At 37.6% G+C, this 20196-nt stretch overlaps 1 protein-coding gene across 5 annotated transcripts in view; it reads right to left on the minus strand.

Moving 5' to 3' along the window:
- Nucleotides 1-20196, minus strand: part of ephb2b (eph receptor B2b) — a 168949-nt gene that overhangs the window by 11995 nt on the left and 136758 nt on the right. For 2 of the 5 annotated variants that reach the window (XM_028446023.1, XM_028446026.1), the window contains exons 6-11: nt 19262-19386; nt 15439-15601; nt 11847-11955; nt 9660-9724; nt 6861-6983; nt 5827-6074 (exon numbers count right to left, since the gene is read on the minus strand). In XM_028446023.1, coding sequence (XP_028301824.1) covers nt 5827-6074; nt 6861-6983; nt 9660-9724; nt 11847-11955; nt 15439-15601; nt 19262-19386 — 833 coding nt within the window. Of the gene's footprint in view, nt 1-5826; nt 6075-6860; nt 6984-9659; nt 9728-11846; nt 11956-15438; nt 15602-19261; nt 19387-20196 lie in introns of all 5 variants that reach the window. The other 3 variants (XM_028446025.1, XM_028446024.1, XM_028446021.1) reach the window with 3 other exon arrangements.

Below are 20196 nucleotides of genomic sequence, written 5' to 3' on the forward strand. Positions count from 1 at the left end.
TTTCATCATGCTTAATTTTTTTTGCCAATTTATTTGCCATGCCCATTATTTAGTTAGTTCCTACTAATCGCTCTAATATTGACACTTAGAACCCTTTTACTACTTTTTCTGTCCATTTTTGGCCACTCTAATGTGCAACTTTTAACCAATTTTGTGGTTTTTAAAACCCTGTTTCATCACCTTTTTCACTATTTTTGGTCACTTTTAACACATTTTTTTTTCTTATTAAAACAAGGATTTACATCTTTACGATAACTATATACTATGGTGCAAATAATAATTAACTTCCTGGATAACAGTGGATATTATTCAGATGAATAAATAAATGTGGTTATCACAGATTCATAGAACAATGGACCATCATTTTACTGACTTTATGGATGGACCCCATAAACCCTCTCCCCTTTATTCCCCCTTATAGATGGTCCTGTCTCCACATGACTGTTCTTCAATGTTCATGTCTGTGTTCAACCACCTTCAGCTACAGATGGAACCTTAATTTTGGGGGTCATGAGCTGACTGCATGGTAGCGTTTGGTTTGAACTCAGGACAGAGTTAAACTGTCTGTCTGGCCGTCTACAGCTGTCCCCCCCTCCCTCTCATGGCCAGTGCTTTAAACTGAAGCTTGGGGAAGGTCTAGATCAGTTGTGCAGCTGTGCTTCCAACTGTGCACACCTTCACTTCTCACCACCCACGACGACTGGGGAAAAAAGTGAGAAATTCCAAGGAATAGAATAAAGGAGCCTCAAAGTTGGGTGTGGACGGACAGGAAGCATTAGCAAAGGGGCTTGGAAGGCTAATCGTATATTCCTCTGATCGCATCCAAAGCCCACTGGATACTTTAACTCACATCAAAGGGCTGCACAGTGACTAGGGGAAATGAAACGTTCATCGAAAAAAAAAAAAATATGGATCACCATTACCTCTGAAAGCTAAGTCTGGTTTGAATAATTTACTTAAATCAATAATCAATAAATAAAGGGTTATTAAACTACATCCAAACGTAGGAAAATGTGATATGTTAAAGTTTAATTTATTCAGACAACTTTTTTCAGGAAATTTACATTGATCTCCTGACATAATTCGACTGCCAACTGTCAGTCTTCCTCAGAGGCATCTATTGATTGCTTTCATGTGTTTTTCTGAGCATGGACAACACTTGAGAGTTCTTTCAGGCTGGCCACGCCCCCTGTCCCTTGATGGTCTCTTGAGAAGAGAGTATAAATAAAGACTCATAAGGACACATCAAAGCGATTAGTAGATGCCTCTGAGGAAGACTGACAGTTGGCAGTCGAAAAATGTCAGGAGATCTATGGAGGTAGATTTGTGTATTCGATAAAAAAACGACTTCAATCAACAAAAAAAAAAAAACTTTTAAATAAAAAATAAATATTTTTGAAATATATTTTCAATCAAAGAAAGTGTTTGAACGCAAAAAATTGAGCCCCCAAAAAAATTACGTTTGAACACTTTTTATCTTTGATTGAAAATAAAACTTGTTTTATTTCATTGAACAATAAAGACAAATCTACCTACACAGAGATCAAAGTACATTTCAAAGCATATTTCCTGAAAAAAGTTAATAAATGAATACGTTTAAACATGACATATTTTTAAAAAAGAAAACAAAATAAACTTGCTGGAATTATTAGGAAAATGTGGTAAATATATACAATTGAACATAACTTTTTCTTCTTCTTTTTGTTCTCTACTGTTTGATTTTCTTACTGTCTCGGCCTCACGTTCCGCTAGAGGAAGTGGGAGACGTGACAATTCCTTCAACAGGAACCCGAGTACAAACTGCAATGACCATTTTAAACAAGCGCCACCACACACACACACACACACACACACACACACACACACACCGTACACAGAGGCGTGAACGCTGTCAGCGTTTGTTGTCATGAGCTGTCAGTGTGAGCCACTACAGACGTTCCCTGTTGTTTTCAATACAAAGTGCTGTCACATATATTTAGAGAACATGTACATGTAGGCAAACAGCATTCCCAGCCACAACAAACTCCCAGAAAGAGCTAATGTTTCCTATCTGAGACGGAGGATGACACAGCACGCCTCAGTGTGGTGACACGAGCTCACGCTTCTCTATATTTAGAGCGTTTTTAGTCAGAGAAGCTTCATGTGAGGAAAGCTAACGGACTAAATAACAATAATGACTCAGACATCAAAATAAAAGCTTTAATTCTAAAAGATATTTACAAAAAATTTTGTATAAACTTTGTATAAATTAGTTAGATATTTTTTTATTTAATAATTTAAGTCATTTGCATTTTTACTATAAACGTGTCATTGGGCAAAGCACTTTCCCTACTTTCCTCCTATATAAATAATAAGGTATGTTTGGTGTTGTGATTGTTGACCATCTCAGGTGTGGCTACAGATGTAGCTTGCAATCTCAAGAGAAATGTTGATGTGTTCTGTAATGTTTAGGAAAAAGGAATGTTGAATTCAGTCTAGTTCTGTTTGAGGTTTCTTATAATGAGTTTAAAAATGTGTTTTAATTCACTATTGTTCCATTGCTGATGCTTGGTTATTTTGTTATGACTATATATATATATTTGATATTTTTTAAACAAACCAACTGGGAATATGTTGGAATAATTGGTGTGTAATAAACCCCCTGGACCCTGAATAGTATTACATTTATTTTATTTTGTTTTATTACAATCATTTAGTCATTTACTCTAAATAAACAAGTAGCTACAGTATGTAAGAGAGCACATACATAAATAACCTTTAGATCATGTCTGAATTAGCAGAGATTAGGATTACAAAGTAGTGGGAAATTAAGTTTGGATATTTTGAGAATATTCAAAATTATGAACTTGTCATGGGAATTATTTATTGGAAATAACCAGAAATTTGGGGCAACTTTAAATGATGAGTGCTGATAATTTAGATAATGCTAAAAAAAACATTTTCTTATCTGTATTTAACATCCCTGTTATGGGCCAATCTTTACCTCCCATTAATTCCTTTAAATGATAAGAATACATGTTTTTTTTTATATATGATTGGTCATGACATAGTCATTTAAAACTATTCAAAATCTATGGTTAATTTCAATAAATAATTCCTAAAAAGGTTTACATAATTTGGAATATTTCCAAAATCCCAAACTCTTGTGGAAAATTACCGGAAATGTTCTGGCACAGTATACTACTATATTACTGACACAAACATTTATGCTGACACATACAAATCCATGGCAGCAGTGTGTTTAGAGCTCATTGAACATTGAGTAAATTCATTCAAATTTAATTACATTAATTTAATTTTCAAGTTGATTTTAATCATTTACCAATCTTTTGTGTTATGTTAGTTAATTGTTTACTAAGCAACACATATGACATGAGTGTGTGTTTCTAGGACAGGTGTTGAGCAGCTAAACTCTATGACTGTGTCATGTAACAGACAGAGATGTTATAACTGCTCCTATTCAAAGCAGATCCTGTCAGAGCAAAGACCTGGAAATAGAACCTTTGAGCTTAAAACCAGTGAAGCACATCATCCTGTCACTTTTGGCAGATGCAGCTACAGCTCAGAGCCTCCAGCCGTATCTTTAGCTGCCAGTTCGACATGAAACAATGTTTGATGTGACATACCACACGCTTATCATCATCATCATCATTATATATAATCAAACACGACGGCTGTCTATACCAGGAAACGTACGACCACCTTAGATGATGGCGCCCGTCTTCTAATGTACAATAAAACACATTCATTTTCTTGGAATTATAGGTTTGTTTGAATTTGTAATTGTATGCGTTATTTTCACAGAAATTGTTCATTTTTTATAGACAACAGGAAGACAAGTTAAACATAAAAACCCTTAACCCCAAGACTGTTCCCGTGCACTGCTACCATAAGGAAAAACGCGTTATATCAGTGATTTCTCAACTGGTGGGTCAGGACCCAAAAGTGGGTCGCAGACCTGTATGGGTGGGTCAGAAACAGTTGGTCAAAAATAATGGACTTGATGATTCTAGTGTAGATATGAAAGGATGATTCTAGTGTAGATATAGTGATGAAAGGATGATTCTAGTGTAGATATAGTGATGAAAGGATGATTCTTGTGTAGATATGAAAGGATGATTCTAGTGTAGATATAGTGATGAAAGGATGATTCTAGTGTAGATATAGTGATGAAAGGATGATTCTAGTGTAGATATAGTGATGAAAGGATGATTCTTGTGTAGATATGAAAGGATGATTCTAGTGTAGATATGAAAGGATGATTCTAGTGTAGATATAGTGATGAAAGGATGATTCTTGTGTAGATATAGTGATGAAAGGATGATTCTAGTGTAGATATGAAAGGATGATTCTCGTGTAGATATAGTGATGAAAGGATGATTCTAGTGTAGATATGAAAGGATGATTCTCGTGTAGATATAGTGATGAAAGGATGATTCTAGTGTAGATATAGTGACGAAAGGATGATTCTAGTGTAGATATAGTGATGAAAGGATGATTCTAGTGTCGATATAGTGATGAAAGGATGATTCTAGTGTAGATATAGTGACGAAAGGATGATTCTAGTGTAGATATAGTGACGAAAGGATGATTCTAGTGTAGATATAGTGATGAAAGGATGATTCTAGTGTCGATATAGTGATGAAAGGATGATTCTAGTGTAGATATAGTGACGAAAGGATGATTCTAGTGTAGATATAGTGATGAAAGTTTGATTCTAGTGTAGATATAGTGATGAAAGGATGATTCTAGTGTAGATAAATCAGACACTTTTCTCTTGGCAAACGCCAACAGACTCATCCGCAGGGCCAGTGACGTTGTGGGGATTAAACTGGACTCTCTGACAGTGGTGACAGAGAGGAGGAGCCTGTCCAAGGTGAAATCCATCTTGATCAATGTGTCCCACCCACTCCATGATGTGCTGGTCAGTCACAGAAGAACCTTCAGTACCAGGTTGATCCAACCATGGTGCTCCACAGAACGCTACAGGAAATCATTCCTGCCTGTGGCGATCAAACTGTATAATTCATCTCTGTAACCTCATAGCTTGACTGTTGTGCATATTTAAATCATATTTGTATTATGTTTGTAAATATCTGAATCATATTGGTATATATTATTATTATTATTATTATTATTATTATTATTATTATTATTATTATTATTATTATCTATCCTACTTTATTTTCTACTACTGTAATGTCTGTGTTTCTGATCCCTATTTTTTAACAGTCTTTTACTTAATTATACACTTATTTATTGTTTATTCTTTCTTTTGCCTTTGTTCACATTTTTATTTTTTTATTTGTGATGTGTTCTGTGGCTGTAACAAAAGCAATTTCCCCCTGGGATTAATAAAGGAATTCTGATTCTTGACAGGCACATGTTGCACAGGAAAATATATAGATTCATTTAAAAAAAAAAAAAAAAAAAACATATATGTGTGTTTTCAAAAGCTCATTTTTAAAAACTAAATTTGGTCGGTTGAATTCTAAAAAATGACCGTTACAAAATGTGGGTCCCAGGCTGAGACCAGTTGAGAACCCCTGGGTTAGATTACCAAATTTCACTGTATAAGTGACAAGGCATGATTTTATATATATGTATATATTTTTTTTGCATCTAGTATTTTTTCTGTTCTACATTTTACCAACTGTGCGAGTTTACCATCACTTTACCAACAGAACACAGTGACACGCTGCACAGTAAAGGCTTATTGCTCCCAAAGAAGGTAAAAAACCCCCATATTGGATACTGGTCAAAACAAACTCCCAATTCACATTGAGACATGAACATTGTGAAGAGGATAATTGAATGTTTGCTCACTCTGAGGAAGGAGTCCAGAGATCCGTTCTCCATGAACTCAGTGACGATAATCACGGGGCTGCTCTTGGTAACCACACCCTCCAGATGGATGACGTTGGGATGGTCGAACTGGCCCATGATGCTGGCTTCACTCAGGAAGTCCCGCCTTTGCTTCTCTGTGTAGCCAGACTTTAGAGTCTTTATGGCTACGAACATCTCTCGTTTGCCAGGCAGCCTCAGGTTTCCACTGCAGACTTCACCAAACTCTCCTGTGGGAAAATGACAAAAGAAAAATACTTGAACCAAAGCAGTTCCATGTAAAATCAGTGACTAAGCTACGACCAGTGTTGGGGTCAATTACAATTCAATTATGATTACAGGGACCAGCAGTTTTTCCAATTACAGTTCTTTTATGTCCTCAGAAAGTCAATAACAATTAGGTCCTCAATTACAATTAATCACAATTACTGAGCTTGAAATAAATAACCTAATAAAAGTGAACCTTCCTCTTGTGTTAGCTTTCTGTTAGCATCTCTTGTGCTAACGAGTCCTAAGTCAGCTGTAATACACTAAAAACAATTATCTATCATCTCATTTCTTACTTATCTATTGATTACCTTATTAGGCTTCTTAATCAATGAAAATATAGGTTTTAATATTTTTGGTGTGGACATCTAAGCTTTTTTGTCTCAGTATACAACTCAATTTATTTTTTTTATTTTTTAAATGGTGAAATGCTGGAAAGCTTGATATGAAACATATTTTAATAATTGTTAACTATATGTGTAGAACTGTACATAGAACTGTAACTTGTGTAATTTTTTGTAAAAAACAGAATTTTCATGGCAATTACAATTACAAAGTCATTTATCTAAACTCAATTACAATTTAATTACGGCTATGACAGCAACAGATTCTTAAAATTACAATTATAGTTACGCCATACTTGTAATTAATGATCAATTAAGCATTATAACAATTATAATAATTATAATTTAATTATTATAGCCGAACCTGGCTACAAGCCACTGCTGTATTCCTTTGGCGTTTCTTACCTGCGCCGATGACCTGCTCAATCTTCACAAAGGAAATATCGATCTCCTTGGCAAACTCCCTCACTGCCTCGTTGGGGTCCTCATATGTGAAGGGGTCGATATAAATCTTCATTCCTGGAGTCACTTGTAAGAAAGGAAAGAGAGGCTATAGTATTTGATTCCCGCGGTCACGCTTCCAGGATTCACAATCCAACACGGATCAAAAGTCAATGAATTCAGGCTTGTTGTTAGGGCTGGGCGATATATCACATTGTGTATTTCTAGAAGTCCAAACAGACGGAAGCAATGTGATGAAACATGTTGATTAAGAAATGGGGACATTTTATTACAATTATAAGTGTACATGGATCTTTTCTATTATTTTTAACATCTCTCATTGTTTTTCTCTGTTGGAGTTTCCTTGTATGTGTTTTTTGTTGTTCCTTTTGTTTTTGTTTTCTTGTCCTTGCTTGAAAAAATTAAAATAAATAAATTAAATTAAACGAAAAGGATACATCGAGTATTCCATTTTGGTGTTATAGAAAATTACAATATTGTGTATATATGTAATACTTGTTTTGCTATTTCTCAGAACAGCATGAAAAGCACAGTTTTATGGATTACTAAGTGCATCCTAACCCTAAACAAGCCACACTACAGAACTCACTCACAAAATGTATGAAACCAATTGGTTAATAATAAATGGGTCAGTTTTTCTCATCCCTACACTACAAAATAAGTAATAAAAGTATGTATGATTCATGTTGATACCGTATCAGATCAATATCGGAAATTAAAAAGTTGTATCGGGACATCCCTATTAAAAATATTGAGATTTATATTATATACAGTATTGCCATTTTGAGAAAAAAACATTGATAGGAATTTTGGTCCACATCGCCCAGCCCTACTTGTAGTTTAATAGCCTGGTTGCTTGTATGATGATGATGATGATGATGGTAGAATATTAAAGGAGGGACTGCAGCCACAAAAGGCAATCATTATACGACTTGCATGTATAAACATGGTACCTCCAGTCCTCTTTGTAATGATGAAGCTGGTTTAAATTATGTATATAATCTGTGGTGAGTCACTGAGGCATTAACACTCAGGAGAGAAACCTGGACCCAATATCAGCATCAGCTCAGCTCCACTCCAAGAAATAAATTGGCTGTTCTGAGCCCTGATGCCAGGTAAATTGGCTTAAGGTGGCCTTTAAGTGTTCGGGGACTTAAGTGTCCTAAGTTTTAAATCCAATTATTTGGCTCATACCTTCACATCAAGCCTGAGGCTACCTGAATAAATACTGAACTCAGGCCTTGGTGATACTGCATCGCAATAAATATACACAAAGCTTTTTCTACACTGTACTGAAAAAAGCTGCAGGGTTGGAGAAGATCTTATTATTCGGTGAAACTTCACAATTACTAAACCCAACAATCTCCCAAGATGAAGCACTATTGAACACACACACACACACTTTAGATAGCAATGGCAATGAAATGCTAGAGCCTTCATTTTAATCATGAGCTCACGTAACAATAGGATATTTATTTATGCATTGAAATGCACAAATTAAAATGAGACCCTGAGCATAAAAATGAAAATGCATTGGCATATTTTATATTTAGAAGAAAAGCTAAGAATGTTGGCCGGATTTCTTACACCAACCTTTTTAGGCCATGACCCCCAAAATAAAGGTTCTAGAGATCGGGGAAATAAAAGGTTAAAAGTGACCAAAAATTGTGGAAAAGGTAGCGAACTGGGATTTTAAAAACTACAGAAATTGGTTAAACATTGCAAATTCGTGTTGGCAATATGGATTGATTGATTGATTGATTGATTGGTTAAAAAAAAAAGGGTTAAAAGTGTCAATATTGGCTCTCGTGGTGAAATTGGCAAAACATAATCATGAAATTTGGTGAAAAGAGGTTAAAAGTGACAATAATGGGTCAATATTTGTCACACTAGGTGAAAAAGTGGTGGGAAGGGTTTATAAGTTCTAAAAATGTCTTGAAAGTGGAAAAAAAGTGCAGAAAAGACATTTAATAGAGAATCGGCAGAAATGGGGATGATGTAGCAAACATGCATTAAAGGGAGCAAAAATATGGCAGGAAAAAGTGATAATAGGTTAAAATGTGCAGAAAAAGGGTAAAAATAGGCCAAATTTGGCTCAAATTGATCCAAAAATATTCTTAGTTTCTTGAAGGCATCTGGCGACCGCCCCCCAGTGTCTCATGAGCCCAAATGGGGTCCCAACCCCAAGGTTGAGAACCCTTGTCTTACACAACACCATAATGAAAAGACTAAATCTCACATCTTTAACCTGCTGCTTTTCCTAATTATCATCTCTGATACTGTAACAGCCGTGCAGAAAAAAACCCGTCAACTATTGATTAATTCCAGTCAATCACCAACTCTATTGAATTTTTAACAATGACTCGCGTGCATTAGCATAGTAATAATGTCCTTTACGTGAATGAACACTGACCTATTTTCAGCACAATAGCTTTAGTAAACTATGCACAGAAATCACACTCCAACAGCAAAAGGTGGGAAATCCAGAGCTTAGCGAGTCAGACGACAGGCTAAGCTAGTTAGAAAGTGCACCATGGGCAAATAAAGCCTCAACCAAGGGTACTACTACTGATGTGCAAGGTGGTCGCCATGGAAACAGGTGTGTGTGTGTGTGTGTGTGTGTGTGTGAATGAAGCGAGGTAAATGGTAATCACACAGATGACGGTGTGACACAGTAGTCATGGAGACAGGTGTGGCTGGTGCTGGGGGAGGAGCACGGAGCAGAGCTGGGTTTTTACTCACTGTGGCCGCTGGTGTAGTGCTGCAGCTTGTCCGTGTACTCTGAGTCAGCCCGATCGAAGCCCCGCCTCCTGGGGAAAGACAAAGAACTCTAGCTTCGGCTCAAAGACAAGAAGGTGGATAGAAAAAGATCAAACATCCTAAGGTCTGCTCAGGCTAAACGTACGCAGGTGGAGGGTTAACTTTGGTTTGTTTTTAGTGCTGAAACAATCACCAGCTGTTTACAACACCACATGTTAATGTTGGGTTTATTTTATTAGCACTTTTCACATTAAATACAATCACTGAAAGCTACACAGATGACGTTAAACACTTCATTAAATTATACATGAGGACAAGGACTGTGAAGGGGAGGGGGGAGAGGAAATGGGTTCTGGTCTCAAGGGAGATGTGGGTTTTGTAGTGGTCTACATCTACACAGTATTACACACAGTGACCTTTAGCTCTTTGGGCCACAGATGTAACAATGGGCCTGACAGCAGAGAAATAAGCACTAGAGCAGTGGTTCCCAGCCTTTTTTGGATCATGAACACATTTTGATATCAAAAATTTCAGGCGACCCCACAGACGCTTTGTAGGCTGGACTACCTTCTTCTTCTTCTTCTCCTCCTCCTCCTCCTTCTCCTTCTTCTACTACTTCTACTTCTACTCCTCCTTCTTGTGTACACTAGTTAAAATCGCTACTCTTCTGTTATTTGTGAACGATCCAGGCTAAAATTTGGTAGCTATAATCTATGGATGTGTACGCATCGACGCTCAGAGCCTGAATTTCGATTTGGGACCCAGGGGGGCCCCAAAAGAAAAAAAACGAAAGTCGATTTCTCATTTATTTGCGAGTCAAATATTACGACGGTTGGTGGTATCGAATCATTGGCACAAACTAATATCGAAATGGGGCCCATTACCCCGTAAGTGTCACGGGGGACCCTGGGGGCCCCATTTTTCAAATGACTACTCCTCTGTTAGTTGTCATTGGATCGGAATGCAGTTTGGTATGAATTAATATGAGATGTTCTGAACCCTTTTTTTAAAATGGGGTAGGGGGCCCACGCCACATTTCCGGTCATTTCCAAATTCATGGGAACGTAGTCGTGTGATATATCGTTTCAAAGGTAATTCAACGTAGATTATGATGATGCCTCTCACAATTTGATTAGGGGCCCGAATCATTGACACATACCGATATATGAATGGGGCCCATTACTCCGTATATGCCATGTATGCTCAATTGATTACAGTACATTAAACTGTTTGGAATAACCTTTATATAGTGTATACTATAGTATACAGTAGCTGTACACACAGACTAACATTATGAGCTGCATTAACTACTGTGCAATAGTATTTAAGAGAGTTGAAAACAAACATGAGCCAACACGAATCTAATAAGTCTTTAAAAGGAAAAAAAGATTCAAACTTGTTCAGTAACTTTCATCCTAACAGAAAAAAGAATTTCCCACAGTAAACTGATGCTATGCCTGGAGTCAGTGATTAATTAGGTGTTATTGATCCTACTTAAATAACACTTCTCAGTATCAAAGTAACATCTCCACCGTCATATATCACCAGGATAAGATCTTTAGTCACCTTATACATCTGAGAGGGAAAAACAAGGAGTATCAATAGATATTAAATATGAAATTTGAGAGCGATGAAGAAAAACGGGTTATATTTTGGCAGCAGGTTTTCATTTTGTAAAACTCATGTTCATTTTCTTTGGCTGTTTTTGTCAACAACTTTCTATAACTGAGGCCTGAAATGGTCCGTTTCCCGTTTGGTAACAAGCATATCAAACCACATGGTCCCAGAATCGCTGCTTTCACATGATTCAGTGCAAGAAAAACAGAAAGTCCTCATTCATATCAGGCCAAGAAATGGGAGGAATCCACAATAAGAGTGTGCGCATGATTTAATAAAAACGTCCATGGTGAATCGTTCAATCTTGAACTTTGAGTGATAACCGTTTGATACGTGTTCAATATCAGCTTCAACTTGCTGACTTCATGTTATTTCTGCTGCCCTGAAATACTGGAATGGATTAAAAATTCATATCTGAACCCAACGTGACTCCACACCAGAACCTCTGAACCAACTTTGGGTGACTTTGATGAGAACACAACGGGCTGAAGAGAAGACAGTTCAGATATGATTTTTTTTCTTTTCATAAAAGCAGCAACAGGACTGACTCACCGGTTGCAGACAATGATGATGACAACCACAGCGATGAGGAACACCAGGCCTGCAGCTGCTGAGCCGATGATAAGAGGCAGCTTCTCCTGAATGCTGGTGTTGTATTCCTCTATTAAAACAAGAAACCACACATAAACACACACACACACAATAATGAGAGTCTTGGCATCTTGAGTGCTTGTAGGAACAATTTTGCCAAACACACAGAATTGCTTGGATTCGTCTGACAGTGAGTGTGAGATTGGGCAGCTAGGTTATCTATCTATTAAAGCAAGGAATCTCTGTGTGTATGTGTGTTTGTGCCTCAAATATCTTTGGTGTTCAGGGACACACAGAGCTCATACTTTCTATATAGCTGCAGCTTGGTTCAAAGCTGTGCAACGTGGGATTTGTTTGGACTGAAATAGTCCATTTAATGAATAATTTCAATAAAAAAAATCATCCTTTGCCGGAGCCTTTAGTCACGTGGCGCACTACAGCGAATCACTGCACACCGTAGTGACATCGTAGTCACGCGTGTGCTCCCGATCCAGCAAACACTGCGTGTTTGTGTGTGCATGCAACATTTTTGCTGTTTCTAAACTTTTTTTTAGCAGCTCGCACATAGTCTCAGTGTGTTGTGCATCCAGCCACCGTCACCGCGGGCAGAGAAAGAGAGAGCACACATCTTAAAACATGCCCTCACCACACATAAGGAATTTATAATAAAAATATACTAAATGAGGAAAATAAACAAAAAAACTGAACAATATTTATACAAAAAGTACACAAAACTACAACAGAAATGCACAAAAATTTACAAAATGACTCCAGAAACACAAAATTCCAACAAAAACGACAAAATAACTGAAAATTTACACAAAAAGGCTCCAAAAACACATACATTACTAAAAAATACACCAAACGACAAAAATATAAAAATTAGCAAAAAAAAACACATTTATCATGCGCATGTCCCATAGAATTAAACCAGGGAAATCACACACGCTATTTTACTTTGCACCCACAAATAAACCCCTTTATAACACTACAGATTACAGAGTATGTACACCTCTTTGTACATCCAACCTTCAAACACATACTCATTTGGCCATAATTAACAACTCTACTGAAGCTCCCACTAAGGGGTCTATTCTCCCGTCTGGACTTAAGCACTTTTTTGCGCGCCTGCAGTTACGCACTTCTCTCTTATGTGTATTCTCCGGTCCAGGCTGCTGACACGCCCACCGCGCGTAAGGAGCCACAAAGCGCGTATGTGTGAATGAAGGCGGGCTGAAGGAAAGGAGGCGGTGATGTCTAGAAATCACAGAACATGGAGTTTTCTCAACGCTTGTAAATGTAATCGAAATTCGTGAAAATGATAAAGTTCACTTTTAATTTGAAAGGCCTTCATTGATAAACAATGTAACAGGTTGATTTGATCAGATTATTGATCAGATTATTGCAGTGTGACTGAGTCACAGTTAAAATCTCTCTACGTGATCAACATCATCATCATCATCATCACTGTAAAGCATGACTGAGTTAAATGCGCTGGAGATATTAGGAAATAATGCGGCCGCAGAGCGTCCTGCTTTAATACAGAGGGATGTTTGCAGTGAAACAGAACTATTGGCTTCCATAAAACACAGTTTTAAATATAAATAGTTTAAAGCGACCTGAGCTGAGCCTCATTAAAATATGTGTGGCAACAGTTTCTGGTCCATCATCATCTGCATATGACAGCTTGTTTCACTCTGTAGTGGATCAAACTGTGACTTTACGTTGGACATAGTATGAAAATAGTTGAATCACTGTGACCAACGTGGACAGAAGTCTACATCTGTCAGAGTTTTAATTAATCGCGCAAAAATCAGTCGGTTCATTCAATAAATGACATAACTGTCCAATCATAAAAACTCGACATGGGTGGTCATATTAGGAGGGTTGTAGGTTCAAATTTTAGCATGGTTTGCATGTTCTCAGTTTGCGTGTCTTTCATTTTTCTCCCAGGCCCTAAAATATGTGAGCTAGTTACGGTAAATTGCAAAGCCAATGGTTCAGATGTCTTGATATGGCGAGTATGTTCTTTGGCTTCCAGCCTTTGTATCCTGGGATGTGATCCAGCACATCATTACCTACATCTGAACACAGTGGATAAAGTAGTAGAAGGATATATGGATATGGATAAAGCTTTACTTAAAACAGCTGGTTTCTGCTTATTGAAATAATTCAGGCTACGTCTGCATTACACGAGCAAGTGTGAAAGAACACTATAGATTATCAGCGTTTCACTGTCAAACCTCGACAAACAGATTTACTTTCCAACAGTGTTTCACTTCTTTCTACATGTTTTTTAATCTTTAAAAAAAAAAAAGGAAGAAAAAGTGATGCCTGAATCATTGTGCTATTCACAAAAGCTCTTTGTTCACTTTTAATAATTCATGACTTCCCAACAGCAAAGAACAAAAAGCAGTACGGCTCCATGAAACGCTCCATTTACTCAATATTTACAGTTACTGTACGAGTGAGTCTGATGTTCCGTCAGTGTTTTAAGATCTGGACGTGTGATAACATCAAGGTTGTTTGTTTGGGTTAGAGAGTGTAGGATAATGATGGCTGTGGGCACAACATACAGGAAGAAAATGAGATGCTTAGAAAAGGGGGGAAACCCAGGCCTGAAACAGGCGCGTCTCACCCGTGGGGGATGTGACACTTTCATAAAAACTAAAATGTATCCCCCTTACTTTTAAATGAGGGATTTGTTGTTGAAAAAGTATTGGTCCAGTTAGATTGATTGGATGATGATCAAGCCAATAACAGCCATTTGATAAAGCCGCCGGTCCAGAAGGTAAACAAAGAGTTAATAGTCATGAATAAGGTGTAAAGTGACAAAAAATGAGTAACAGGTGGCAAAAAATGGTCCAAAAGTGACAAAAACTAGGCAAGAAAAGTGACTAAAAAGGGCCAAAAGCAGTCAAGAGTGGCAAAAATAGAGGAAATGGGTGGTATATAATGGCAAAAGGTAGTTTAAATAAGCAAAATGCGGCAAACAATAGTGAAAAATGGAACAAAAAGAGGCAAAATATTCATTGGGCAAAAGGAAGCTTATTGGGATAAAAAGTGTTATCAATTGACAAAAATTGGATAAAAGTGTCAAAAAAGAACTTGCAAAAATTAGGAAAAAGGAATATTTATTGACAGAAGAAAGTAAAATTTGGAAAATGGCTTAACAGCTTTTTCATGGTTTTAGTCATTTAATTTAATCAACTACGGTTGCTCTACCCTTAGAACACCCCGACTTTTGAAATCGCTGCTCCAGCTCTGCCTGAACCCAACATTGACCTACTGCTTACCAAAGTGTTCCTTACTTTTTCACCTAAGTTATAATATAAAATATTTAAAAGAATGTTTGGAGAGAAAGAGAAACTGTTATTGAAAGGTTATACTGATTAAATGAAATTCATATTTTTCCATGTTACAGCCCAGTTTACTTGCCAGTGGTGCCCACAGCTGTGTGACTCTACATGTGTCTATGTGGAGCGCTGGTGGGCCACACAGGGGAGGTGTTAACAACTCTGCGTGCTCCAACGTCTACAGGCTGATTTCTCACCTTCAGTCATGGTCTGGAAGTAGAGTTTACCGCTGTAGCGACCAAAGCCAGCCACGGTGCGGGCCCGGACCTGGAACACGTAGATGCTGCCGGGTCTGAGGCCCCTGATGACCACCGTGTTGGTCTGGCTTCTGATGGTGGAGGAGTTGTTCTCTGATTGGTCCTGGAAATAGAACAGTAAACTTAACACATTTGGCTGTGAACGAAAAGTGATTAAATCTGAAAAAATTCTACTGAAGCTTACTTCTACTGTATTTATTGGAGCTTTGTTTCAATGAACGAATAATAATAATTTTATATTAAACAGCAACAATTATCATTATCTTTATCAGGGTTGGGGTCAGTTATATTTTTCAATTACAGTTACATCTTCAATTGTCCATATTAAGTTAAAACTAAATTACAATTATGGTGATTTTGTCAAATTTTGATTACAAATAAATTCTCAATTAATAAAGTTCAATTACTATTAATAACAATCCATCCATAAAGTCAGCAAAATGACAGTCCATTGTTCTATGAGTCTGTGGTAATATTTATTTATTTATCTGAATAATATCCACTGTTACCCAAGTTTATTATTATTTGTACCATAGTATATAGTCATGTTAAAGATGTAAATCCTTTTTTTAATTAGAAATAAAATGGGTTAAATGTGACCAAAAATGGTGGAAAAGGTTGTAAAATGGTATTTTAAAAACCACAGAAATTGGTTAAAAGTTTTCAAATTAGAGTGGACAAAAACACGCAGAGAAAGTGGTAAAAAAGGGTTTAAAATAGTCTATATTACAACAATTAGTAGGAACAATTAGTTAACACTGGAAAATAATAATAATGGGCATGACAAATCGTGAATGTGGTTAAATTGACAAAAATAAGTATTAAATATGATGAAAAGAGTTTAAAAGTGACAATAATGGGTCAACATATGCAACATTGGGTGGTAAAAGTTGTGAAAAGGGTTTATAAGTGCCGAAAATGTCTTGAAAGTGGAAAAAATGTGTTGAAAAGGCATTGAAATTAGATGGAGAAGTGTCAGAAATGGGAGTAATGTAGCAAAAATGCATTAAAAGTAGCAAAAATATGACAAGAAAAAGTAATGAAAACAGGTTAAAATATGGAAAGTTTAGTGTCGTTGCAGAAAAAGGATAGAAATAAACAAAAATTGGTTCTTAGTTTCCTAAATTCAAATTTGATAAGGGCATGGTTACAGTTTGACGTCTGACAATCACAGCTAAATGCTATTAATACCCACATCACCTGTAGAATACTAAGAGGATTTAAAGGGCAGACTAGGACTCTCCTTTAGCTGCTGCTCAGTGCACACTAATCCACAGCAGGGGTTAGGACTTTTATTTTGACAGCTCTTTCTTCAACAAGGTTCAAAAACGAAATTATACTCCAAAGGTCCTAAAAAAAAAAATCCATCTGCACATGTGTGTGATTGTGTTCCTCCACGTTCTGTACGTTTGAGTGACAAATTTTTCAGACAGTCAAATTTCTTTGTGAGAAAAATGTCTCGATGCAGATAAACTTACCCCTTAAAATCTATTTTTACAGCAGTCAGCGAGGCATTGTTTCAACCACAAGACTGTGCATCAATTCCCAGTGGCTCTGCTGTAAGGTTGAGTGTGGTTTCCTTTCCCACTGACTGACCGTGATTATAATCGAAAGAGAATGAACAGAAGTTATGGGAAGCTTTAGCTGCATGCCTCGGAGAATCCGCTGCTGTACGAAACGAGCGTGGAGACATATTCTCAGCTTCAATGTAAAACATATTCAGCTGAAGATCAGGACGGTGCGTTTCATGGCCCTCATTTATCACCGTTCGATCATATTCACGCAAGCTTTGGTATTTATCTATTTTAACTTAAGCGTACGCTACGATCAGATCTCACGTCAGGTCTGACCTTGTGTAGAAAGTCTGAGTGGATTTGTGGTTAATGTATTAAAACAAACCTCAGCTGTCATTTTAGCAGAAGCAGACACACATTCAGAACCGATCAAAACAGATTATTAAAACAAATTGAACAAAATAAAATGAATGAATTTAGTTTTTCTTTCACGGAATACCTAATAACCCTGCTAATAAACTCTGCTACCGTAGCGTATAGCTACAACACGGAACGCAGCGCTGCTATGCTCTGTCTTGGAGAATCAGGTCCTATTTCCTCCGTACAGCACATTACTGGGGGCTATATGGAGGAAATGGGACCTCATTCATGCTTTTTTTTTTTTTTTTTTAAAGGATTTTTTTGGCTCTAGTGGCCTTTATATGACAGTTGCTTGACAGGAAGGGGGTGAGAGAGAGCAGGGAATGACACGCAGGAAAGGGTCCCAGGCCGGGAATCGAACCTGGACCCGCTGCAGGTGAGGAACTACAGCCTCCGTACATGGGGCAGGCGCTCAACCCACTGAGCTACACACCGCCCCCTCATTCATGCTTTTAAATGTAAATAGTTCCTTATGCTGCGTTCACATCCAACGTGTTTCGGGCATCAAAATCGTGTCTCGCTTGTAGTTAGACGCAACGCTCTGGACGCGGATCCAAACAAGTTGGGAAGAGAACGCGTTGCCGGTTGCTGGTGGTGTTCATACAATGGATGATATACGTTCATAATTCACCCAGTGATTGTGAAGTGGTGGGAACATTATTGTGTTGAGAAGGCTGTGTTTCCGGTCGGATGTTTTTTGGTGTGACTCAGTGTGTGCACTGTGATGTCAGAGGGTTATAGAGAAGTGTTTGAATGGAGAATACAGTTTGGAGTTCCTTGCTGAACACGCCCCCTCCGACTCCCGTTTATCGGCTCTACATTATCCAGAGAGTGGCTTGGCTTTATTTTTCTGAGTTCACCAGAGCTGTGCTCGGACGAGAGTCACTTTCAGCGCTACTTCTGTCTCTCCCGTGCCTAGTTTGACGACACTCACATCTCATACCAGGACACCTGTTTTTTTTTTTCCAATATTCTGGATTCGTTACGGTTAAGGAAAGCTCCCGATTAGTCAACTAGCAGCGATATGCCCAAAAGTTCAACAATCCCAACTCTAGTGTCGGCCGCGTTGGAGATGCCGGACGCATGTCAAAAGCTTGAAATCTAAAGCTTCAAAATGCGCTGCACAGGAGGCATGTCCACAATTTATTGTCTATGTAAACCTGACTTTTGACACGTTTGGTGTGAACGTGCCATTAAACTTTTACAAATGTGCTGCAGTATTTAATCAGTAATGTGATGAATTGTAAGTAAAATTGAGTGAATGCATAATAAACACGGAAGGGACAATATTTTGTCATTTTTAAGGATTTTTTTAAGGGTTTTGACTGTTAATTTATTTCAGTGTTTTATTTATTGCCTAAAGCCTGTGGACAACTGAGGCCAATATAAACATCATATCTGTGTGTGTCTCCAGGATCTCTGTTGTGAAGTTGTTCTCAGCGCACACAGGGGGGCAGACGTCACCTGCTCGGTTGCTGATCCTCTTGTACAGAGCATTTAAATGCGCTTCTTTAATTCCAGTTTTCACACGTTCAAAAAGCAAATCTTTGTTTTTTTCCACCTCAGTTTTGAGGATGCTGATTATCATCTTGGAAAAGTTTCTTTTCTTGTCTGACCTCAGTGGGCGGGGCCTCCGAAACAAGTTAATGACGATCAAATTCAGCTACCGCATTCATCAACACCCGCTGGTATTGGTCAAATGGGAATGTTTCATAAATCACTTGTTGGTCCAGTCATACGACCAAATGTGCACTAAGATCTGCACCCGTTTTCACACAAGGTTGATAAATGAGGGCTAATGTGTCTACAGATTAATTTGCGGCCCCTACCTTTTCATAATACTGCAGCTCGTAGTCCAGGATGATTCCGTTGGGCTGGTCTGGCTGGGACCAGGAGAGGGTGATGCTGTCCACTGTTCGACTGACCTGGTGCATGATGGACACTGTGGACGGAGCTGTGGGAGACGTAAAGCAGGAAATCCATTACCACAAACTTAACACTTACTTTGATAACACATTTAATCTCACGGACAAGTACTCGCTCCTGCAATAAGTGCAACGCTGTAAAATGTTTGTAATATACGGCAGCCTTTTGTTAAGTGAGCTACGGGGTGAGACATGCATTATCATGTGGCAGTAACAACACTGGATAAACCACATAAGCAGCATTATGGGACTTCCCGGCATCAACTGTGACTTTTATGGGATTAAATTACACCTGTCATGCGTCTTATGACGTATCACCCCATAGATAAATCATGTTTAAATCCACTGGACCACCATGTATCATACACAGGAAACATGTCTGCAACGCACTAATGTGTCATCTCTGAGACGACAAATGCAACACAGGACTCGCTCTGACTTGTTTTATCTTTGACATCATAACTAGTGTCGACTTCCATGTTCATGCCACTGTTTAGTTAAGAATTTTGGAATTTTGCATTTCAAAATCAGTAAATGACAGAATGGAGAAGGTTGTGCCTGTGATTACATGAACGTAACTATTAAAGCAAAAGTATTAGAATAATTTTAAAAAGCAGGAACATTTGAAATTGCTAAAATATTTGATAAAACAGGTGAAAAAAAAACATTTTTTTGTGGGCAATTACTAAATTCTACGGCTGGGCAAGATATCGAGATTCAAGATCTATTGAGTTTCCTATTTTGGCGATATAGAAAATTACTATATCGCCTATATATATATATATATATATTTGTAGCTCATTTTGTATTAAAATACTCATTTTAGGAGTCACTGCTTT

Source organism: Gouania willdenowi, chromosome 5, assembly GCF_900634775.1.
Source record: "Gouania willdenowi chromosome 5, fGouWil2.1, whole genome shotgun sequence".
Classification (NCBI taxonomy): domain Eukaryota; kingdom Metazoa; phylum Chordata; class Actinopteri; order Blenniiformes; family Gobiesocidae; genus Gouania; species Gouania willdenowi.